Below are 26,280 nucleotides of genomic sequence, written 5' to 3' on the forward strand. Positions count from 1 at the left end.
GGCCATTGGGGGTGCGCCACGCTGGTTGTCGACTGGCGGTGTTGCTGGGGAGTGATATTTGCTTTGCAAGCCTGTTCAGTGGGTTTGAAGGTTTGAATCCCTGGGATTTCCAGGAGTGTGTGTAGCGAGCAGTATTTGTGTCTGGTGGGCAGAGAGACACAGCGAAAGGCCGCCATATTTCTGCCTTACCACACCCGGGAGGCTAAGCCATTGAACAGTCAGGTTAGCGGCCGTAGCTGTCTGTGCTGGATTCACATAGCTTATACAGGGGCAGCCGGCGGCAAGCAGTCGCGGTGGTGGCAGCAGCGGCAGCAGCAGCAGCGGTAGCCTCAGCCTCCGGCCCTTCTATCGGCTCCTCCTCCTCCTTCTCCTCCTCCTCCACCTCCCCCTCCTCAGAGCCAGGGACAGCAGGAGCAGCAGGAACAGCCCCGACAACAGCTGCAGCCTTAAACCAGCAGAGGAGGCAGAAGGAGCAGGCAAACTGAAACCCCGACAGGGAAGGGGTAGGAGAAGTGGAGAGAAAGACTGAGAGAAGCAGTCTCAGAAGACAGGAGAACTATAAGCATCACCAGCACAATTTCAATAATAAAAGAGACCCAGGAGGAGGCAAGCGACACCACCTCCTCCGCCTCCAGTTTCACTACCATCACCACCACCGCTACCACCGCCAACTCCTTCTCCTTCTCCTCCTTCTCCTTCTCCTTCTTCTCCTTTTCCTTCTCCTTTCCCTTCTCCTCCTCTTCTCCCCCGCGGCCGCTGCTGCTGCCGCTTCCCTCCCGGATTTGTGCTCCAGTTGAGAGAAGAAAATGTGTGTGTGTGGCGAGAGGGAGGGAGAAAGCTGATCAGCCACTCATCGGGGCCGGGGGGTGGGTATCTGGCAGAGAGCAGAGGAGGAGGAAGGGGGGGGGAGGAGGGAGAGGAGGAAGGAGTGGGGTGTGTGTATGTGTGTGAGTGTGTTTGCGCGCGAGCCTGGGGTGGGTGGGAAAGGGATCCCGGCGGGTGTCATCTCGGATACAGGGGGGCATTGGGGGAGTGGTGTCAGGAGGAGAAGGGGAAAAGGGTGCGCTCTGGTGTCTGTGCCATAGCCGGCTGCTGCTTCTGGTGCCGCCGCCGCCACCGCCGTCGCAGCCGCGCCGCTGCCCTAGTGGATGTTTCTATGTTGCTGGGTGCATGATTTAGAAGAGGAGGAGGAGTTGGATTTAGCTAGTGACAGAGGCAGAAGATAGAGGGGGTGGGGGGTGGGGGGGGAGGTTGTTGTAGTCTTTGAGGGGGGTGCGTGTTTGAGGGAGGCCAGGGGGAGCGGGCCTATCCCCCTCTCTCTTCCTTGCACCTCCCTAACCTCCCTTCCACCCGGGGTGGAGAGCTCCGCTTCTGTGTCCGGGCCCCGCCGCCGGGATCGGGCTTCGCCGGGCGTGCAGTGGGTGGCTTCAGGAGTCTCCCACCTTCCCCTCCCCTTCCCACCCTACCTTACCCCAGACCCCCTCCCCCTTCCCCCTCCCACCCCCAGTCCCTCTTCCCACACCCAGCCCAGGGGTTAGCAGCCGCCGCGGCCCGCGGCGGTGAGTGAGAAAGGAGCGCGCGCGCGCGCGTGTTTTCTGGGGGTACTGGGGGGTTGTGTCTGAAGCAGTTAGGAAGAATGACTCTGGAGTCCATCATGGCGTGCTGCCTGAGCGAAGAAGCCAAAGAAGCCCGGCGGATTAACGATGAAATCGAGAGGCAGCTCCGCCGGGACAAGCGGGACGCACGCCGGGAGCTCAAGCTGCTGCTGTTGGGTAAGTGGGAGAGCCGCCTCCCCTCGCTCCTTGACTACTTCCCTTCCTTTGCCCCATCCACCTCGGCTCCCTCCGCCTCACCTCTCCTCCCCCTTCTTCCACCCTCGGGGCAACTGCCCTCTGCACCCCCAACTGCTGATGTGCTCACCCAGCACCCCTCCCCCAGTACCCAACACACACACACACACACACACACACACACACACACCACACACCACACGCGCGCACACACACGCACATACACGCGCGCGCGCACGGTGCCCTTATGGAGCGTATCTTTCCATATGCATACCCTACGCCCCCCATGTCCCCTCTCTCCCCCGATCTTAAAAGCTATCCTGGTGTATGTGCCCGGGCATGTGCAAAGCCAAGGGCTATGCATTGTGTATGCCTGTGAATCAGATGTAGACACAGTGCATATGAAAGTGGTATCTTAGCAAGGTGGGGGGGGGCAGGGCATGTGGATTTGGGGGTGAGGGAGGGGGAGTGAGAAATAGGGATTCAACTCTCAGTTTCTTTGCCTGAGCTCCGTGGGAGCGTGCTATTTCCGTTAGGATAATTGGAGTCGGGAAAATATGTGGTCGCGCACATACATCGCATATACTGTGGATCATGTTGTATGTAGATTCCTCTCTCTCTCTCTCTGTATATATATATATGTGTGTGTGTGTGTGTGTGTGTGTGTGTGTGTGTACAGATATACTTTATGTATAATAGATAATATAGGTCTGTGCTTCCTTGGATGCATGTATTAGGAATACATTTTGGGGTGTAGGGTGGGAGAAACGGTGGGCTTCAGAAGGAGGTTTGATGTTGTGACATGGAGGAAGGGGGTGGCGGCGGTGTCTCTCGGAAGCTAGGGCAGAGGAGGCTTAAAGTGAGATGTGAAAAAGAGGCGGCAAATGTAAAAAAAAAGTGAAATTCTTTTGCAACCTGGCGACGACAAGAGCAAGAGCAAGAGAAGAGAGGAGCTTCTTAGGGAAGGTTTGGTGGCAAGCTTCCTCAGCTGCACGGCTCCTTCAAAAGGAAAGAAAGGCTTGGGGTCCGGGGTGTTGGGGTTTGTGGTGGTGAGAGTGGTAGAGGTTGTCGATGTGATGAGAGCTTTTGGTTTCATGAGACAACCCACATGAAGGATGATTGTCTTCAGAACGGGTCCTAGCAAAGAGTCAAGAATCAACCACTCAGCTACTCCTGTGGAGCTGAATAGTGACCTATTGTGTGTTTGAAAATGACAGTGATTTAACACCTTTGGAACTGCCCATTTGGGCCAGAAATAAAATGGGCCGAATATAGGACAATTTCCCATTAACCAAGGAGAAAAAGTCAACCTTGGAATTCTGCTGTTAGAGGCATTGCAAGAAAATTCCCTTTCTCAGATAGGAATCCATAATTGATGCTTCCTTGGACACTTTTTAGTGTTTTAAAAATCAAGAGATCGGCTTTCACCTATTGTACAGTGTGACATAATTCTTAATTACTGTGATAGGAGCAGTACAGGGCTTTGAAATAATAGGCCTGAAAATTTTCTGCCCTAGTGTTATGGATACTTGTGTGTGTTGGAAATACATTACATAAAATTTTGTGTTGGACAAAGAATACTGTTAATCAAGAGTCTAAGAAACATCTTTTTATCTTGAACATTCCATCTTCTGTAGCAAAGAACTATTTTGCTGTTGAAGCCCTATTGTTTATGTGTTGGATCAATTAAAGAGGAGGAACAAAATAGAATAATGGCAGAAAGATACAAATGGTTAGTTATACATGTTGTGAAGAAGCAAGCAGAACATGTGATTCACTTTGGAACACAGTTTAGACAGATTGGCATATGCTTAGTTTAGAGGGAGTGGAGGGCAGAGGAACTGAAGGAAGAGATGTGGACTTTAAGGTAATAAAATGAGGGGTGCAGAAACCAAGACTTTATGATGAAGACTACAATAAGTCAAATTGAAGGCTACTTTTTTAATGGCTGAAATTGAACAAATGGATAGATGAGATTTTCTCTACAATGAGGAAAAGTGGGGAGGAAATGTATCTCTTGTAGAGGTGCAACTATGTCATATTAAGCTTTTTTGTTTCAAAAAGGATTTCTCCCCTGACCTGCATTCTGTCTTGAGTTGTTTCTATTTATGGTTTGAACAACAGGTTCCAGGGTTTCTAACCCTTACCCTACATAGTGCAACAAATGTTTTAGTGATTGGGCTTTTCAGGAAAAAGAAGAAATGAGAGAAGACTGTCAAATGGCCTCAGAAACTCCTCCCAGAAAGAAGATTTTATTTACTTATAAAGTAAAGATTTTATTTACTTATAAATATGTAGTCTATGTTTATTTAAATAGGCCTGCTTTGTTTTTAAATGAAAGTTAGTGGTGACTTCCTAGGGGAGGGGAAGGTAAGAAACAATCCATATCTACTGTAGTTCCCTAGGTTAAAGGGTCTGGGGAACATCTTGCTGTGACTTCTCCCCCCCTCCCCATCCCTCCCTTATGTCTCAAAGAGTTGAAAAGGCTTATTAGAATTCCCTTCCACTTTACTTAATAAAATCTTCCGCCTCCCAATTAAAACTACTAGTGTAACCTGAAATGAAATTTTGGTCTTTAAAATCAACATCCTGTCTAAAGATTAAAAAATTACATATAATGCTGTGTTCTGGACACTACTCTATAAAGTGGGAGAATTGTCAAGTGATTTTAGTTTCATATATCATTCGTGATTTGTGTAGCATGAACATCCTAAATATCTATACTGCTTTATACTATATGCTAAATGCAGACTTTTGTGTGCAAACTGACAAACCAATCAATAATGAGATTTTTATGATTTTCAGTCTAAAGATGAAAAATTCAAGTCATCCTAGATATCCTGGGAGGGACTGGGAAAATATTTGTCTCTCTGTGTGTGGGTGCTTTTGCTTTATGGAAGACCTGATGTGTTTTTCTGTAAAATGAGTGTTCATTCATTCCTTCACTATTTAATTTGACATATACTTGAGTACCTACTCCGTGCAGTGGAGGTTACAGGAAATTGTAGCACAATATCACTATTTAACTGTCTAATAAGTGCTCATCATGACCAACTTATAAAGTGTTAGAGATGGGAAAATATCCTACAGTATCAGAGTAAAATGCTTTTCAAAGTAAATTCCTAGCTGGCATTAAAGATGAACATTTTACTTAAAGACCTGAGGCTGTTTAGGGGGCTTTCTTTTTTTTTCTTTCTTCAAGGTGATTTTGTAGATATTTGAAATTGAGTGGCCTTATGCCTTTTAAAATTTAACTATTTGGTTTTAGGAGCTAATGATTAGGAGTATGTAACAAAAGGGAAATTGTGATTACCTAGCTAATAAACTGTTGCTTGTTAAATTTGGGACATTCTGGCTTAAATCCAGTTTTATGTCAAATGGCTCCTGAGTTATAAAGTACTTGTGAAGTCCTTTGAATACTTATTCTTTATTGTTTCTTAAAACAATCCTACTAATTTCCCCTAACTTTACTTATTACTATTACATTTTAACTTTCATTCTTTTTTCTTTATTTTGGATAACTCTGTGATTCCTCTTCCTTACCCTTCTTCCCAGTTTGATGATGTTAATATTTATCCTCCCCTCTTTTATAAAAAACTTTTATTTTTATGCTGTATGTACCACAGAGAATTCTCTAATTTGCCCTTGTTGTATACTGTGGGATATTTACTATATGTAAATTATATAATGTTTACTTCTTTAATTATTCTCTTAAAGGAGATTTATTTTTATCTGACTGTCCATGAACCACTCCCTTTGATGCTCTGGGGGCAAATTAAGAACATGACTTCAGATGCTTGAGTTCATATACACATATTCACTCACAAACTTGATTTGGTTTCCTTTTTCCATTCTAAATGGAAATCTGCTCTTCATCAATGTTCTAATTAATATATCCTGAAAGCTCCTATTTTTAAGATGCTAGGTTATCAATGTTTTTTATTTATTAATTCATAACAATTTAAAAAATGCAAAATTCTAAAATTTATAGCCTTTAAGTCAGTCAATCTTAGGAAAACTAACAAATACCCATGATCTTCTATGCTAATTCAGAGAGCTGGTTCCAAAATATAATATTTTAGAATGATGTGGATTTGTGAGCTTCCCTAGAATGGCTTGAAACATTGCAAAGCAAAGAATGGATTATCAGGATACAACACTGTTATTTTCATCTGTGATACCTAAAATCTTGATCCCTTTTTATGTTGTGCAACTGTTGCAAGCAACTTGTTAGAAAAGTATGTCAGGGTGGTAAGCACTAATACAAAATATTATGTTACATTTGGAACAGTGTACATTACCATGTTATGTGCATTTGGAAATGATAACAGTCATGCCTAAGATATGAGCATTAGGAGGAAATAACAAGCCATTGCATTTCCTGGTTATTTATATCTTGCAGTCAATAGCTAAACCCTATTCTTTTTGTTTTAATGGCCAAATTTTTTCTGCCCCATCATAATGATACATAAAATAGTACTACATATATATAGTATGCAAAAAATATACTGATAATAGTTATTATAAAAATTCTCCTTAACAACCACAAATAAAATCATTCTGTGTTAGTCAACCATAAAAAGGTACAAGGAAAAAAACACTAAAATGTATAGATATAAATATTTGGGAATTGTTGATAGTAAAACAACAAAAACAACCCATAATTCACATGGTTTTTACAGGCATATTTAATAAGATATCAATTCAATTCTGTTCAGTTCAGTATATAATTCAACAAACATTAAGTGCCTGCTATATGCCAGTCACTGTGCTCCATACTGGAGATGTGAGATGCAAAGACAAAAATGGACGCATTCTCTGCCCTTGAAGAGCCTATATTCTACTCTGGAGAAGCAATGTGCACACAGATAAGTAAATAGAAAAATGCATGTAAATTGAATACTAAGTAATTTCTGGGACATGCAAAAAACATAGGTCTGATAGGTACCAGAATAAGGAGGTATATCTATCTATCTATCTATCATCTATCTATCTATCTATCTATCTATCTATCTATCTATCTATCTATCTATCTATCTATCTATCTATCTATCTATCTATCTATCTTTTTTTTTTTTGGTGAGACAATTGGAGTTTAGTGACTTTCCCGGGGTCACACAGCTTGTAAATGTCAAGTGTCTGAGGCTACTTTTGAACTCAAGTCCTCCTGACTCCAGGGCCAGTGTTTTATCCACTGCACCACCTAGCTGCCCCAAGAAGTATATTTAGACAGTATATCTGTATGGTTAAAGAAATTTGAGCTCATACATCAAGAAAAACAAGGCAAGAATGGGTATTTTTAAAATTGATTTAGCTAGATGGCATAATTTTTATCTAGTCAGAAATTTAGAGAGAAGTCAACCTTCAGGCAGGTCCATTGTGAGACCTCCCTGCTGCCACAAGAATGTGGTGTTAATGAGGTCCCATTGGAGACCCACCAAAAAAAAAATCTAATGACTTTTTTTTTTGTAAAAACAACTTCAACTTGTAAAGTGCAGAAGTATCTCTAAATATTAGGATTTTATTTTGAATAAATTTCCTCTTTTCTGTAATAAAATGTTTATACTTGGTTATAAATAAATTAAAAGAAAGTTGAAGCATCCCTCATAAAAATGAAAGCTGGAGCCCTACAGAGCCATTGTTGTGAGGTTTTGTATTAAGCCATGTAGACACACTGTCTACATTGCTTCCATCTGTTCCTCCATTCTCCTTTAACATTTTTTTCTGTCATGTGTGTGTCTCTGCACAAATTAAATCCTTGTTTGACAATTAAGTGGTCTCTCATGCCCCTAAATAAAATGTTTTGAGGTGAGTTGGCAGTATAATTTGGAATAAGAGTAGTTCAGTATCACAAAGTTTCATATAAAGTAACCCTCTAGATCACTTTCTTAGATACACCACTGTCCTTTCTGATAAGAACATTGTTCACTTTTTAAAGGTAAAATGTGTACAGTCTATGTATGGTGACATACATATTTTCTGAGCTAAAAATCAGGACACCTGGCATGATAAATGAGATTCTTTTTGCAAAATCTAGTTTATATATATATACTTAAAATTGGAACTCTCTTGGAAACTTTGGGATGTATAGTTGCCCTGAGTACTTGGGGTCTGGTGTTTATTGTAATACTTTTTTTTTTTTGGTGGCTCAGAACATAACCATCTCATTTATGAGTAGATGGGCAGAACTTTCTTAGGAAAAATGAGGAACATTTTTTTTTCCATGATGATCTAAAATTTTAATCCTGTTAAATTCCTTTTATGTATTGCCAAAGAAGGTTTTTTCTGCTGGAGCATTCATATTTTTCTCTTTGCACGTGTTTGGGTCCTTCCCATTGATCTCAGTGGAAATGTTTAGAGGGGTCCAGAAGTACTTTATGTAGAGATCAAAGTGGACATCTCAGAGGAAAGATGAGAAGTCATTTTAAGAACATTAAGGCAGAAAGGGACACAAAACATGTAAGAACAATTTGTTGCCACTAGGCTCTCCACTCACAGGATGGATCCTATCACAGAATTTTTAAGAACAAGTTAAAGGTCTATTTTCCTAGCAAATGGGGGAGGGCAGTGACAATTTTGTGGATGAAAACTATTACAATGGCTCTTAAGCAAATGAGATCTCTACAAAATACATCCTAGGAAAGTGTGAAATGGTGTTATAAGGTAAAATGTGTGATTTCTGGTAATTAACTCTGCTGCAATAATTGAATACTGTAAACAGTGAACATTTTCTCTTACCCTGCTGAATGGAATAGCATTAAAGAAAGATCTATTCCCAGACTCAAACACTATTGCAAGTGAGCAGCTGTTACAAATAAAATTATAGGAAGTTTTTAAGCAGTCACCTTTTATTTGTTATACTGCTCATAATTCAAATGCCTGCCTGACAGTCCAATAAATAAAGACCAGTGTCTATCAGAGACAGCATAGGAAAAGAGAACTGATCGTATTTGTAGGAAATGAATTAAAAAATATCAAGCACCTTTGTACATAGTATTGTGCAACAATAATATATATGCATATTCTGATCGCTTTAAGCCTAAGAATTAAGCTATGATTCTTGTTCCTTGAGTTTCATTTTAGAAACCAATATAAACTGCTTGGTCTTAAATCTTGGGGAAAACATTAAGAACAAAATATTTATTAAGCATGAATGTGAAGAGGCAATGTAATATAATGATTAGAGTTCTGGGCTTGGAGTCAAGAAGATCTAAATTCAAATCTGCTTCTGGTACTTAGTAGTTGTGTGACTTGGACATGTCACTTAACTATGGTAAGAAACTCTAAGGATTCATGTGGTACAACAAGACAACTTCTGGATTTAGAAATAGACCTAAGTTAAAATTCTTTCTCTACCATTTATTTACCAGTGTGATCCTGAGCCTTAGTTTCTTCACATGTAAAATGAGGTGAGTTGGACTAGATGACCTCTGAGGTCCATTTTAGCTCTTCATCTATGACTCTATGATCCTTTTCACTAAGTCAGAGATAGGTGGATGTGATCAGGAAGTGGGACACGTGGAAAGATTTTCCAATCAAAAACCAGTTCCTTCTTTGGGAGTTCTTTACAAGAATCATAGCATCTTCAGGTATATGTATGTATGCATGATGTATGTGTACATACATACATGTAGGTCTATATACACGTACATATATAATACATATCTGTGCATCTCTCTCTAAAAGGAGGAATTTGAATGATTCTCCATTGTTCATACTGTTTCATTATAGAAATCCTGCCTTGTTTGGATATGCCCTTCTGATATATTTCTTGTCTCTTTGCAACTTGGATTGACTTTTAATTAAAAATAGAGACATAAAACAGTTGAAAGCAATTAGCAGAGCTATGGTGTATCATTTGGATTTACAGGTTGGAAAAGTTGAATTTCAACTCCCAAGACCTGTGGTGCTTCCTGCCATTCATTCAAAATTTAGCACCTTGGATTGTTAGATTAAAACAAAAAATCATTATATTCTATCTCATCAACTAAATTGTAATTTTATTGATGGCAAGTGTGCGTGATACATCTTTGCATCCCCCCTCCCATCCCCACATTATACTTATCAGAACAGGTATATGCCTAATGCATGTTTACTGATTGATAAAATAGAATCCTAAAAAGGTTTCCAATGTTACTAACCATGATAGAAGATTATTTTTTGGTGTTAATCACAGGCCCTTGAATCTCTGTGATAGAAAGTAATAATTCTCAAAGGAAGTGATTATTGACCATAGATATAAAAGTTTTACTTTCTTCTATTTACCTGTCATCTTTAAGGGTGGCATGTTGACTTATAGGGTTGAAAAAATTGTATTTCTTTTTTTCGTATCTCTTTTTTTTCCAGCTTAGAGGTTTTTTTTCATTTTTCCATCCCCTTTTAGGTTGACTTGGGCAATTGGAATAATCTTGCTTGAAAAAGGCAACATTTCTCTGGTCCAGTGTTTGTCTATAATTCATTTTCCATTGAAAATGGAATTCATTTCAATATTTTGTGTTGTTTATGGCTTAACAGCTAAATAGCATTTTATTCAGTGGTATAAATGGAAAGCCATCCCTCTCTGATGATGGCTGTCTCTGTCTGTCTCAGTGTCTGTCTCTGTCTCTGTCTCTCTCTTGTGCATGCGTGCACGTGTGTGCGCATGCTCTCACACACACACACACACACACACAGAGAATACTTTGTAGTAGAAAATTCCATGCACCTTTATTACAGGATTAATCTCTGATTGTGAATAATTTGAAAGGGAGTAGTTGTTTCATGGCAGTGTGTAGTGGGTAGTGCAATTGGGAACTAAAGTGTTATTAGTGTCATTATATTCAAGATATTTCACAGAAGGGAACAATAATTGAACCACAAATTAAAGAAAAAGAGCTACAATGAGACTTTTTGATTCTCATGTGGAAAATGAATGCTGATGTTTAGCAGTGTATTCATAAATACTTGTAGGAGGTGGCCCTGCACATTCTTTTTTCTCAGAAAACTGAAATTCTGATGAGTAATTTCACCTTCCCTACCTTTAACTACTTTTGATAGTCTTTAGTATTTAAATTCAGTTCACTATAATTCCACAAACATGCATTCAGTGCTTAGTATATCCTAGGTACTATTCTAGGTGCTTTGGGTACAAAAATACAACAAAACATCCCTAAATTTAAGGAGCTCATAGTTTGCTCTGTCTCTGTCTGTCTGTCTGTGTCACTCTGTCTGTGTGTGTGTGTTGGGGGGGGTCAGCAGTAAAGGGAGATATGAATAAAATGAGTACACAGGTAAATAAATGATAAATATATAAAAAGTTATACAATATAATTTCAAGAGAGACAATGCTACCAAAGATCAAAGTTCTCATAAGATTACATAACTAAAAATGGCATAGAATCACTTTTTTCATTTCCTTTCTTCATGTTTCCTAATTTAAGCCAATCCAAGTCACAAAGAGACTTTTTCTTATTTTTTAATTCTATATAAGTAGGAGAAGAGGGACTAGTCATTGGGTTGTTTTGTTTTGTTTTGTTTTGTTTTGTTTATACTACTCCCCATTCCTCTTTTTTAATCTCCAACCAGGCCTGGCACATAGTGTAAGCATTTAGTAAAATGCTTGTTGACTGACTTACTCCTGGCTCCTTCAGATACCTTGAATGAACTTGAGGATTGAAACAAAGTGTAGCTTTAATTCCCTGGAGAGCTGCTGAAGGGTTTTTGATGAACCACAAAGTTTTATTCTGTTTTTCTCTTTTAACCAGAACAAAGGATGATGATGCCTTTTAATGGGATTCCCACCTATATACTTTTATTGTATTATAATGCATTTAAATGACTAGATTAGTTATGACCACAAGATTTAGGTAAATGTCTAGAGATATTCTTTAGGCTTTCTGATTCTTGCACTTTCTAAATATTTAGGGAACTTCTAAGTTGGTGCTGCTGTCAAGGATCATGTGGTTATGATCTGTTAAGAAGGGAAGTAGGTTGATTGAATACATGAAAAGAAAGGGGCTTGTGATATGTGTTTAGGTACTTATATAAATAGACTCAAACCCTACATAAAACTATCTCCATGAATGGTTTTTATCCCCTTTATTAATATAAGCTCACCTTACCTCACCTTAATGTTCTTAAACTTTTCCAGATAAAGTGTTAGATGAAACAACATGACATGGACAGTTGTTTTCATAGGAACAATGTAGTGAATAGACAATTAATTAACAACATTAGAGAGGATTTTCATGTCCTTAAGGTAGGGTTTGCTTATAATGTATGTGGGGACCAATTTTTAATTTTTATTCTGAAACTGACAAACACCAAACATGAATATTTCCATAAACAAAAAACAAGATTATATATAAAATTGCAAATCGTCATTCTGTTCACTTGTGTTTTTAAAAGAATACAATAGGGGGCAGCTGGGTGGCACAGTGGATAAAGCACCGGCCCTGGAGTCAGGAATACCTGAGTTCAAATCCGGCCTCAGACACTTGACACTTAACTAGCTGTGTGACCCTGGGCAAGTCACTTAACCCCCATTGCCTGCAAAATAAAAAATAAAAAAGAATATAATAAATCCAACAGTTAGTTAAAAGCTATCCTAGTTGTCTATCTCTCAACTTCATTCTTTTGTCTTCTATGTCTTTTGAAAAATGCTTTGAAGGCATTCTTTAAATTTGTTGTTGTTGTTAAGATCATTATGCTGCTTCTGTTCCTCAAATGTCTCTACTCCTACCATGTAAGACCCCTTACTTGGGAAAAAAAAATAAACATAGTCAAGCAAAATAAATCTAAACGTTGGCCAGATCTGAAAATGTATGTTTCATTTTTATCACAAGGTAGGTAGAAATGCTTCATCAGTGATGTTCTGGAATCATAGTCATTTTATTTATCCAAATTCTCAAAATTAAATTGTTTTTCTCCAGTGTCATAGTTATTGTATACATTTTCTCCTGGTTTTGCTTTTCTCATCCACCATTATAAATTTTCCCAAATTTTTCTGAATTTTATTTGTAACCTGAACATTATTTGTTCAAACATTCCTCAATTTATGAGTAGCCTCTTAGTTTCCAGTTCTTTGCTACCACACAAAACACATTTTCTTTGATCTCTTTGGGATATATGCCTAGTAGTAATATATCTGGATCAAACGGTATGCACAGTTAAATTACTTTTTTGTGGCAAATTTGCTGGAATGGTCCAGAATTGGCTGGATCCATCACAGCTCCTTCAACAGTTCATTAGTGTGTCTGTCCTTCCATATCCCCTCCAGCATTTATAATTTTCCAGTCATCGCAATTCTTATCAATTTGGTTGGTGTGAATTCAAATATCAAAGTTTTTAAAATTTGCATTTCTTTTGAAATTATTAATTTGGAAAATTTAGCTTAATAGCTATATGAATAGCTTCATTCCCTCTCCCTGACCCAAATCTTGTTTGTATCCTTTGACCATTTACCTATTTGGGCAATGTTTCTGGTTCTTATATATTTAAATGACAACTTTATCAGAGAAACTTGATGTAAAGACTTCCCCAACACTTTTCTCCCAGTAAACTGCTTCCCTTCTATTTCTCATGGCCTTGGTTTTGTTTATGCAAAAGTTTTTCAATTTTATGTAATAAAAATTTTCCATTTTATCTTCTGTAATCCTTTTTTTTTTTTAAATCACATCTTTGATCAAGAATTGTCTCTCTGTTCATGCTTTTAAAAACTAGATCCTTCCTGGCTCATCTCATTTGTTTATAATATGACCTTTAATATCTAATTCCTGTATCTATTTGGAGCTTATTGTAGTATATGGTTTGAGTTGTTGGCCTAAACCTAATTTATGATAGACTTGCTTTCCAATAGGACTTTTTTTTTAATCAAAAAGTGAGTTTTTACTTCAGGTCTGTGTGTGTGTTGGTATCTTTGAGTTTATTAAATATTATGCTATTATGTTTGGTTTTTATGTTGTATACCTTAACTATTGTACTGCTCAAATTTTCATTTTTTTAACCAGTACCAAATAGGTTCAATGACTATTGCTTTGTAGTATAGTTTGAAATCGGGTATGAAGAGACTTCTTCCTTCCCACTTTATACACACACACACATATTTATATCTCTGTAGATGCTTGGCATTTTATTCTTCCAGATTAAGTTTTAAGTTATTTTTTTTAGGTTTATGAAGTAATACTGTTAGTTTGATTGGCATGGTACTGAATAAGTAAATTAATTTGGGTAGTTTTTTCATTTAAAAAATAATATTGACATGCTTTAAACATGAACAATTTGTATTTCTCCAATCATTTAGGTCTGTTTTTATTTCCATAAAGTATTTTATAGTTGTATTCATGTAATCACTTTTATTTCTTTGGTACATAGATTCCCAAATATTTTATGTAGTCTATAGTTATTTTGAGTGGAATTTCCATTTCTATTTCTTTGTGCTACTTTTGGTGATAATTTATACAAGAGGTGATGATTTATGATTTATATCCTGCACTTTGCTGAAATTATTATTTAATGTTTTTGTTAGTAGAATATTCAGGCTTCTCTACAATCCTATAATTTGTCATATAATATACAAGGTACAATGATTTTGTTTCCTCTTCTATACTTATTTCTTCAATTTTTTTCCCTTGATTTATGTTAGCTAACATTTCTAGAATTATATCAAATAATAGTGATGATAAATGGACCTCCTTGCTTTAACCCTAATTTTTACTGGAAAGGCCTCTGGCATTTCACCTTGGTCTTCAATAGCTGCTCTTTGCCATTTTAAGGAAAGATCTATTATTCCTATGAATTTTTTTTGTTTGTGATTCTAATAGTAATGGGTATTGTATATTATCAATAGTTTTTCCTTCATGTATTGATATAATCATGGTTTTTGTTAGATTTATTATGAACATGATCCATTATGTTACAGGTTTTTAAAATATTGGATCAGTTCTGCATTTTGGATGCAATTCAAATCTGGTCATAGTGCATAAACTTTTAAACTTGTTGCTATGTAGTGTCTTTGTCAATATTTTAATCATTATTTTTGCATCAGTATTCTTTAGGCCTATTTTCCTATATTTTTCTTTCTCTTCTTTGTTTCTCCTTAGGTTAGGTATTAAGTCTATATATGTATGTGAAAGAATTTGGTAAAAATTTCTTCTTTTCCAGTTTTTTTTTGGGTGGGGCAATGAGGGTTAAGCGACTTACCCAGGATCACACAGCTAGTAAGTGTCAAATGTCTGAGACTGGATTTGAACTCAGGTCCTTCTGAATCCAGAGCTGGTGCTTTATCTACTGCACCACTTAGCTGCCCCCTTCTTTTCCAATTTTTGCAAACATTTTATGTAATGTTGGACTTGATTGTTTTATGAATATTTGATAGTATTCTTTTATAAATCCCTCTGCTCCTCTCCCCCCCTCCCCTTCCCCCTCCCATTTATGGCTTATTCAGTTTGTCCTTCCAGATCTCATTATTTAAATGATCTTTTTTGTTGTTCTTTTAGTTGAGACATTTTATATTTTATAAATATTCATCCATTTTATCTATCAGTTTTGTTGGCATATAATTGGGCAAATGAGTTTCTAACAATTTCCTTTATTTTATCTTGCTGTGTTGTGAATTTTTTTTTTTAATTTTTGATTTTGGCACTTTGTTTGTCCTTTGTAAAAATCACATTAGGGGCAGCTAAGTGGTGCGTGAGTTCAAATCCAGCCTCAGACACTTGACACTGACTAGCTGTGTGACCCTGGGCAAGTCACTTAACCCTCATTGCCCACCACGCCCCCCCCATCACATTAGCTAATAGTTTAATTCTTCATTTTTAAACTTAATTTTTTAAAACTCTAGACCCTTGTCTTATTTATCAATTCATCCATCCAACATATTTTGTTTTGTTTTAATTTGGTTTTGCTGTTAGTTTTGTTAGTCTTTTATTTTTCTATATTTCTATTTTAGTGTTTGCTTGAGGTTTTTAAATTTGTTTTTGTTTTTGTTTTTTTAGTTGCATTTCTAATTCATTTATTTGTTTTTTCTCTCTTTTGTTGATGAAAGTATTTGGGGATAAATGTTTTTCCTTAAGGACTGCTATGACTATGTATTTTGGTATATTATCCCATAGTTGTAATTTTCTTTGAAATTATCTATTTTTCTATGATTTGTTCATTGACCCACCAATTCCTTGGTATTAAATTACTTACCCTCATTTAACTTTGCATTATTTCTTCAAAGACTGTATTGATTATACTTTTCATTTCATTGTCAGCAAAAGATGTCATCAGTACTTCTAATTTTTGCATTTATTCTTTTGGGGGCAGCGGGGCTGAGTACATGATCAATTTTTGTTAAGATTCCATGTAACACTGAATAGTATGTCTTTTCCTTTCTGTTTCTATTCAACAATTGCCAGATAGCTATCATCTCTAATTTTTCTAAAATTCTATTAAAACCCTTGTTTTCTTTCTTGTTCAATTTTTTGGGGGTTAGATTTGTTTAGGTCTGAAATGGTTTCATTGAGGCCTCCAACTATTATAATCTTGCTATTTCTCTGTTTAATTAAATTAAGAATATCTAGATACTATACCATTTAATACATAAATATATGTAAAATTATTGATGTCATCTCATAGTTCGTAGTGTCATTAAGCATAATTAGCCTTTTTAAATCTTTTTAAATCATTTAAATCATGACTATTTTCACTGATGCCAACCCTGATTTTTAAAAATTCATTTAAACCATAATGAATTTTGCTCCAACTTTTCATTTTAAAGATATGAATTTTTTTGTTTCCTTTCTTTTCCTTTTTTTTTTTTTTGAGGCACTTGGGGTTAAGTGACTTGCCCAGGGTCACACAGCTAGTAAGTGTCAAGTGTCTGAGACTGGATTTGAACTCAAGTCCTCCTGAATACAGGGCCGGCACTTTATCCACTGTGCCACCTAGCTGCCCTCCCCAACTTCAATCTTTTTTTTTTTAAATTTTTTTTGCAGGCAATGGGGGTTAAGTGACTTGCCCAGGGTCACACAGCTAGTAAGTGTCAAGTGTCTGAGGCCAGATTTGAACTCAGGTCCTCCTGAATCCAGGGCCGATGCTTTAACCACTGCGCCATCTAGCTCCCCCCCCCCCACTTCAGTCTTGATGTGATACTTTTTGCCTGGGCTAGGCTCTACTCCCTCACACATTTTTTTCATGGGATGGTTCTACTTAATTCTTACCTCTTATCTGGGCTCCTGTCACTTCTACTATCCCTGGTATATCAACTCAGTACATCTGCATTTTTCAAGCTCACCTGGATTATATAAGTTCAGAGTGCTGTTGTCTTCAGGGCTTTATGGAACATCTTGGGTAAGATTTCTGTGGACTCTAAGCCCCTTTGACCAGAGTGTTATCAGCCCTATTCCATATCTGTGGTCAGAACATTGTGGGTTTCTGACTCTCTTGAAGTTTCCCTATTGAAATACTAGGGGTCTCCTTACCCACAGATTCAGAAGCCAAAGGTTCAGAGTGTTTTTTGACCCTCAGGATAGAATCAGGCCAGACTGGTACAGACATCAAGCCCTTCTTTGGGCATTTATTGCTTGCAGAGTGTTGTCTTCTTTGGCTCCTGAGTCTTCAGTCAGATATCTATGAGTTTCCAAGGCCCCTAGGGCTTCTATATGTCTGTTCATTCTGGTTTTCTGGTTTTCTACCCCTCAAAAGCTATGGAACACTGTGGATAGTAGATGGAGCATTTCTGGTCTGAGCACTGGCAGATGTCGAGGTTGTTCACCTGCACTTGGGCTAACTTCCTTAGGGAAGTAGTTCTATAAGCTTTTGGCTGCCTTTTTTAGTGATCCTTGGTTGGATAAATCAAAACACTTGCTTTAGTTTTTCTTTGGATTTCTTGATCATTAGTGTGATACTATTTGTCGGTACTTGTGGGTATACAGGTTGGAAAGTTGGGCTCTTCTGTGACCTTTGATGAAGCCATTTTTACTGGAAGTCTCAGTGATAACCCTTTTTACTTTCTAGTAAAATAAAGAGCTAATTGGGAAGACAGAACTTATTAGGGATCAGTAGCAAAGGGAGAGATAAATTCTGCTTGTTGCTGACTTATCTTTTGGAGATGAAGCAAACAAACCTCTGATAGACAAAAGGTGCAAAGGTGCAAAATTTTTCAAGGGACACATGCCATGCTGAGGAGGCTGTATTTTACAGTGCTCCCTCACTTAGCTATTCTTTGTTCCTCAATGGACCCAATATTGTATATTGCTGGCCTTGGTGGTTCATGCCTATAATCTTAGCTACTCAGAGATGTTGAGACTGGCAAATCTCAGGAGTTCTGAGCTGCAGTGGGTTAATATTTTAGATGTCTACACTAAGTTCTTAATATAGTGAGCCCTTAGGGTTTGGGAAGAGGTGCACCAGGTTTCCTATGGGGGGAGGGGGGCAAATCAGTCCAGGTCAGAAATAGAACAGGTCAGATCTCCCCTGTTGATCACAATGGCATGGAGCCCATGAGTGCCCCCTTTACATCTCCAGCTTGGGTGAGGTAGTCTTTAAAAGAATCAGGTTGGTTTTTTTTTTTTTAATAGCTATATGTAATGTGTATAATCTATGTCAAATTGCTCACCTTCTCGATGTGGTGGGGGGGAAAGGGAGGAGAGAATTTGGAACTTGAAATTTGAAAAAAAGAATGTTAAAATTGTTATTACATGTAATTGGGGAAAAGAAATCAGAAAAAATTATGTAATAATGTTTCATTACTTAGTGAGTTGCCATTTTTGGACCACAATTTTTCAAGATAATTGATTATGTGAAATATATAGAATGGTTTCCTCTTGCCTTTGTCCCACCTTCTAGCATAACCCTGAGTTCCTGGGTTGGAAGATAGAAGTTGGTATTACCATTATAAACATTATATAGCATTAAGTCTTGTAGGAGAGATCATTTAAGCTTTTATAGTCTGAATTTTGGCCACCCAGGAATATATTCACATTTATAACATTGTTTCCTTGGAACTGAGTGCTCCTATAATGTTGTTTCACTTAACATGTTTTCACAGAAACAATTAGTGAGGTTAGGTCGGATATCCCTGTGACAGATTTTTCTTATTTTCTTTTCCCTTTTCTTCTTTTCTTTTTCTTTTGTTTCCCAAAGCAGTTATGTTCATGATTGTCAGGTAAGAGATAGTGAAGCCTAATTAGATAAAAAATTTTTACATCTGCTAGTGTTCAAATTAGGATGTAATGTTATTGGAAAATAAGAAAGGTAATTCTACATGTGTATATATGTACAAGGGATCTACCCCTGCCAGTAACTGTAGAATTTTTTATTAATGATGCAGATGCCATTTTCTAAGTCATTTTAATTTTCTCCAAACTGATCTTTTTCGAATCAAACTTATAGTCAGAGAGTAAGGCTTCCTGCAATCTCTGCTACTCATATAGATTAGCAGATATACTGTCTCACTTTCTTGTGAATTGATATTTCAAAGGTTCTTCATTTTATATACATGTCAAGTTAATTCTGTAGATTTAAAATGCAACTTACGCTCTGTCCTATAGAGATGATTAACTTCTTGTTATTTGTTCTGATAATATGGGATGGTTTTAATTTTGATTCATTGGATTCTTCACCCTTGAAGGAATACCAGAGTACTTTAATCATCAACTTTATCTGCCTATACTTTAAGGATAAAAATCCATATCATTAAATAGAAATATTTACCCAACATTTACAAGGATGGAACACTCACTGGCTTGTGACAAATAAATAAATGAATGAATGAATGAATGTGTATATAAAACCCCTCCCCCAACCCACCTCACAAAACAATATCCTAATTCCTGTAGATCTATAACATGTTAAAATAGATTAGGGCCAAATTTTTATATATGTTTAGTAGCATGTCAGTCTTATAGTCCTTTACCCTCTCCTAGCTCTTCAGTTAGTTTCCACATCTTCTCCTTCCCCCATACCCAAAGACTACACCAAGTCTAGAAGCCTTGAGCCCTTTGCCATATCAAGCACATTGGGTTCAAGGTGGGTATGGGTGTAGGCACTAGGCATTTTTACTGTGGTCATGTTGGAGGTGATATAACTGTCTCCCAAAGGACTACACTTTCTGGACTCCACCATACTAAGCTCCCTATTATCCATCATTCTTTTGATTTTGCCTTGCATATCAGCACAATTTGCTCTGGAAAAATGACACATCTTTGGAGGAGATATTAGTAAATTTGGTTTGGGGAGTTTTTGTGATGCTGCCTGATATACTGCTCATAGTTTCTTTTTCTTTTCCTTTTTTTTTCTTTTTCATCTTCATAGAGAATAATACATACACACACATGCACACATGCATAGGTGCACCTGTGCACATAAACACATGCAGCCTATCAACAACAATGGATCTCTTGCTTCTTCCATAAAGGATTATGTATTCAGGAGTTGATATGGTTTATGGTAAAGTGTTTTGGGCTTTTTCCCCATAGTCATGAAAATACTTCTTTTGACCTACTATTTATTTAATGAATTTATCTATTTGCATTGTTACATTTGGTTAAAAATAAAGTAACAACAACAGAAGTAGCTTTCATTGGCAAGAAATTGCTTGCCACTGTGACTTGATTCTTTACTAAGGAGGGCCCTGTTTAGTAACAGATGGATTCTATGGACAAGTAATTCCATGAATTAGTCGTCTGTTATTAAATTATTGATGAGATAAAGCAGTGTATTATAGAATACTTTCTTTTGTATTATAAAAGACATTTTCCGTTGAAAGCTTTCTTTTGCCACCTAAATTCTTTGTCACCACCATTGCTATCTGAAGTTGAAGATGAACAGTTAGGTAATTCAACTTTCTGTTCCATTACTTCACTGTCAAATTGATCCAGGAGAATTAATTCATTTGAAAATTCAGGCTAAAGAAAAGCCACTGAATGATTTAGGGTCATAATTAGAGGGTTTTGAAACCAATAATCAATTATGAAGGTTTGTATAGTCCAATTCTCTCCTCCAATTTCATTGCTAATTCTTTCTTAATCGCACAAGAAAATGACAATTGCCATATTATATAAGACCAATTATTCATCCAGTCCAGTGTTGTCTCTGACTGTGACAACACAGTACTTGTGGAAAGGCATGATCACCAATATCAAAGATAAGAATCATACTATCTTTTGTCCTTTTCTTTGTCCAGAGCTTACCTCTCTCAAGTTTAGAGGGATGAATGCTACTTAGGATATATCAGTATTTTATGGGCAGATCTGTGTTCATTTTGTTCAAACCATTCATGGCAAACATTTTTGCTTTATAATAATTGTCAATTATTATTTACTTTTTATTACTTATAAAATAATTATCTATAATAATTCATTTTAGTTTCAATTTAATTAAACTTAAAAAAAAACACCTACAATGTGCAAGGAACTGCGTTATGGGCCATCCAGTACCTTTCATTCCACTTGTGGGTACAATATGCTGTGTCATTTAAAATATTGTGGGACTAGTCTGTTTCTGTTCTAAATTATTGGGGAGCTTGGCTTGGATTTTTGTAATATATTACACCAGTTTAGGTAGTAAGAATTTATTATTAAGATCACATATTACTAGAGTATTGACCGTGTGTCTGACTAACTTCCCCCTTAGTTACATACCCAGGACATTTTGTCAAGTGGGAGAGAAGAGAGTGTGTGGCTCATTCAAGTAGGTCCCAGGCACAAGAGAGAGAGAGCATTGACCAATTTAACACAAGCCAAAAAACCCCTAGAACCATATTGTCTCTAAGAGAGAGCACATGGCTCCAAGCAGTGTTCAGAAGTTCTACGTTACCTAGAGAGTGAACTAGCTACCGGACAGGCTTCCTCACCTATAATGTCCCCCAGAATGGTATTCACCTCGACATCCCAGTCACTTTTCCTCTTCTGATAGAGGTGGTTCTTACACAGTGATCAAAGCTAATTGGCTAGAATCATTCAGTTCCATTGATTGATGTGACCTGAGGGTGGTCCATATTAAAATGAGCTTTACCTATGACTTAATGATATAATGACCTAATGCGGAAATATGCAAAAAGACCATCTCTGAAGGGCAAGGCAGATGAAGTCCAGGTGTGGCTAATCTCATCTAGTCAATCTCCATTTCTATTTTTTTTTTGCAGGCAATGAGGGTTAAGTGACTTTCCCAGGGTCACACAGCTAGTAAGTGTCAAGTGTCTGAGGCTGGATTTGAACTCAGGTCTTCCTGAATCCAGAGCCAGTGCTTTATCTAATGTGCCACCTAGCTGCCCCAATCTCCATTTCTATTGATTCACCCTTGGGATCCTCTCTGTTCCCAAAAGAGATTAGCTGAAGTTTCTACAAGTGGGGGTAAAGAGGAAGCTGACTAAGACTGGGTCCCTGTGTCCCCCAAGAAATATATAATTTGAAAATATACCAGGAACAGTGCTTATTAAACAAATATCGTCTTGAATTAGATGTGGTATTCTAAGAGGCAGAGGTGAGGAGGGAATACATTCTAGACTTGCAGAATCCCAACATTAATTACTTTAGAGAAATTATGACACCAAATATACTTTTATACTTTGTTGTGCTTGTGATCTCATCATTTTGGAGACTCTTTGTTCAGAATGCAACAAATCATCATATGATTCTTGGCCATATCTTTCCATAAATCCTGCATAGAGGATTTGTCCAGTGGGCTAGAGGATTTATTATAGGTATTTTATTGCTTTGTGGATATCATTATAACAATTTCTATTCATCCTCTATCTCTTCTCATCATAATACAGCAAACAACTCTTTTTCTAGGCATATAATTCATATACATTGTCAGGATGTTTTTTAATCCACTTATATACAAGTCATCACTGATAAAATGATAGAATCTATTATGTGGCCAATTGTAAAGGATCTAGGGTTTTTCATGAAGTGCAAGCATTACATGAGATAAGAAGTAATATGGGAATAAAAGAGTTAATGTTCCTATGTGGATAGAAAGAAAGGAAGGAGAGAAGAGAGGGAAAAGGGAAAGGAAGAAAGGAGGGAAGGAGGGAGAGAGGGAGCAATATCACCCAATTGGAACTGGCCAGTTGGGTCTCTGGTAGGGCAGCTACTACTACTCACAGATTGTTATTTGTCCTTTGTTCTGGAAGAAGACTAATGACATCAGGAAGGTGATGTCTTGACTGGCAAGTGAATTTTAAAAAACCATGTCTTAAACCCAAATCACTCTGGCTTTTGCTGATTGACCTACAGTAGGTCCCAGCCTGAGCCTCACTTGGTCATTGTTTGGGTTTTGATAGCTCAGAGTGAATGTAAATAGTGAATGTTTCTGTTGTGGCCAGAAAAATGAGGGTCTTCCCCTCCCAGATTGATTTTTTTTTAACTAGGTAAAAGAGTACATTTGGGGGCCTCATTTCTTACCTAGCCTTTAATCACTAAATGGGTTTTGCTTCAGACCTTGGAAAAACCTTAACTTAAAAAGTTCAGGGTCTCTCACTGCATCTAGGGCCATCACTAGTCATCTGGAACTATGTCTTGCCACTGGACTCCAATGTCGCTGGAGGAGAGAGTAAGGCTGTGGTGACTTTGTACAGTCCTGTCTCACTTAAATCCAATTCATTTGCAAGTCAAGACATCACCTTCCTGATGTCATTGTTCCTTTTCCAGATCTAAGGACAAACAACAATATGTATCCATAAAAGATACACCTACTGATTAATTTAACGAACTGTGTCTTCAAATGGGTGCCATAATCTGAGCAAAATATGCCTGGAATTATGGTAGGTGCTTAACAAATGTTTTGTTGATTCTTCAGTTTCTTCATTCACTTGGTTTTTCCCCATGTAGTTTAATGAGCCAATATCTTTTGAGTGACTGGGAATCTCATTGAGGAGAACCAGAGCTCAGCCCAGTCAGTTCATTGTCATCTGCAAACAGAAGAACTTCACCATCCAGAGAACATATTTTTTTCCCTTGGACTTTGTGCAAGACATGATAATGATGAATACTTTTGGTAAGCTTATGTATAGCATTACTTGATATTGATAATCACAGGATCATCGAAGTTCTCTTTCTATTTATCTCTATTAGAATAAAACAAATATTTTTTAACATATACATGGTAGATACCATATTGGAGGAAACCCTTAAATTAAGAGTGTGTTTTGCTTTATAGATCCGAATGCCTTTTTATCTGCAACAAGTAAATTCAATAAGATTTTCTCCTTTTAAATGTATTAGTCTTTGTGTGCCTGTAAATATTTAGTCCAACAGAGACTTTTCTTCCTATATTTTTATCAAGCATCCTCCTGATAAGTGCCTTAATCCATTCTGACAGTGATCTCATAGAAATAAAAAGGTGGTAGATGGTTTGGCAATTACTGGTGTGTTTTTGGACTTTTCCCCACTCTGTATTAACACTGTCACTATTTTCTACCTCTCTTTAGTTCTCTTGAAAACCTGAATGCCTTTCAAATTATGTCATCTTCAACAAGAATTTCCTCTTTTTTTTGTCTTCTGTTTGTTTATTTTTTTTCTTGGATCTAGTAGCTCTTCCCAATTTGATTTTTCTGAGTGGCATTTCTGCTCAAAAAAATAAAAAGAGTGGTGCCATCATTATCTTTGTTGAAGAAAGATTGGTAAAGAAATGATTGCAGGGGCAGCTAGGTAGCACAGTAGATAAAGAACTGGCCCTGGATTTAGGAGCACCTGAGTTCAAATCCGACCTCAGACACTTGACACTTACTAGCTGTGTAACCCTGGGCAAGTCACTTAACCCTCATTGCCCTGCAAAGAAAAAAAAAGAGAAGAAAGAAAGAAAGAAATGGTTGCAGATCTGTACCATTTCATGGAAATTTGTCTTCCCAATTCCATCTATAAACACTATTCAAGTTTTCTGGCTTTGTTGCATCTCATACTAAAATTTCTGAAGACTTTTCCCCCCTTCACTTTTTTTGGTGAGATGATCCTGCTTATAATCTTCCTTTATCTTTTTCCTTGATGACTCTAAATCAGGGCTTCTTAAACTTTTTCCAGTTGAGACCCCTTTTCGCTCTAGAAATTTTTATGGTTCTCCATGTACACAGGTATATAAAATAGATATACAAAACCTTTTACTGTTGCCAAATTTTTGTGATGCCCACATTCAGTTATAGGACTCTGTTGCAACCCATCATTTAGTTAGGCTCTATATGATTCTTCAGTTAGCAAGGAAATTAAGCATTTCTTTGCTAAAGAGATTTATGAGCTATTTTGTCCTTTTGTAATTGATATTTTACATTAATGAATCTTCTTTAAGATAGGGGAGTATTCAGAGTCAATGTCTTTACCATTATTCTTTTGTCATAGGCAGTTGCTTATTTCAATAGGTTGGGTTGGAATTATTATAATTGTTGGATCCTCTCATCTTTATCCTATCTTTTAATTTGATATTAATTTTGATCCTTATTCTAACAATTTGATCTGACTACAGACACATTATTCTGAAATAACTACTTTGTTGATGATTAGTTGTTTCCTATCTGTTTACATCTACTCAATTTGTATTTTTTGCAATTCTGTTTAGAGCTCACCATGACTTGTGGGAAGGTGCAAATATTATGCTGGAAAATAATGATTGGGGACAAGAACTGAAAGAGGCAAAGGAAGGGAGATTACACAGAAGCCTCATGTCATATATCTTGGGTTTTTGGTTTTGGGTTTTTGGTTTTGTTTTTTGTTTTTGTTTTTGTTTTGTGGAGCAATGGGGGTTAAGTGACTTGCCCAGGGCCACACAGCTACTAAGTGTCAAGTGTCTGAGGCCAGATTTGAACTCAGGTACTCCTGAATCCAGGGCTGACACTTTATCCACTGCACCACCTAGCTGCCCCATGTCATGTATCTTGAATACTGTCTTCAAAGAGAGAAGTAGAAGTCTCTGAACTCAAAATATTTTTTAAATGAAATTTATCAACTATATTGTGTCAGAAACATCTTCTTGTGGAATTTTCCCCTAAGACCTTAATATTTATTATGAAGTTGCAAGCTCTTCTCTAGGGTTTCTCAAAATCCCTAGAGTCTATTTAGTAGTTACTAATCAAAGTACAATTCTCTATTTCTAAGAACTAATTAATGCACTGTGCATACCCAGTACTGATTCACTGGGTCAGAAATAACTCTGTATTTTTCCTGACTTCAGAAAAGATATTTGTGTTTTGTTTTATTATTATTATATAACACATCTCCTGGCAAGGTGTTTCCATCTGCATTTATATCTCAGTGTATTCCTTTTCCTGTCTTTGGAATAAAGGAAAAAATAAAATATTTTTCATTTGAGTTTTGTAGGAACAATTTCCTCTAGAATTTTTAAGTCAAAAAAACACTTGATAAATAGAATAAAACACTAAGTGTAATATTGTTCCATGTTTGAATAAACAAAAAATAAAAGACAAAAACCTAATCTACCTTCTCCAGGTGCACTTTTTTCCCTACAAAAAACAGAATCAAAAAACTATGGGCCATTTGGGTTTCTTCTGTCTTCTCTTCTAGCCAAGAGTTGCACA

At 37.2% G+C, this 26,280-nt stretch overlaps 1 protein-coding gene across 2 annotated transcripts in view; it reads left to right on the plus strand.

Moving 5' to 3' along the window:
* Positions 1–998: 998 nt before the first annotated feature.
* The window catches only part of GNAQ (G protein subunit alpha q), a 409,874-nt gene continuing 384,592 nt past the window's right edge, over positions 999–26,280 (plus strand). Inside the window, exon 1 of one of the 2 annotated variants that reach the window (XM_043971286.1) lies at positions 999–1,772. In XM_043971286.1, the coding sequence (XP_043827221.1) occupies positions 1,637–1,772 (136 nt within the window). In that variant the 5' untranslated portion in view covers positions 999–1,636. Of the gene's footprint in view, positions 1,773–2,267; positions 2,390–26,280 lie in introns of those variants that run through there. The other variant, XM_043971293.1, reaches the window with a different exon arrangement.

The sequence above is a fragment of the Dromiciops gliroides genome, chromosome 1 (genome assembly GCF_019393635.1).
Source record: "Dromiciops gliroides isolate mDroGli1 chromosome 1, mDroGli1.pri, whole genome shotgun sequence".
NCBI classification, from domain to species: Eukaryota; Metazoa; Chordata; class Mammalia; order Microbiotheria; family Microbiotheriidae; genus Dromiciops; species Dromiciops gliroides.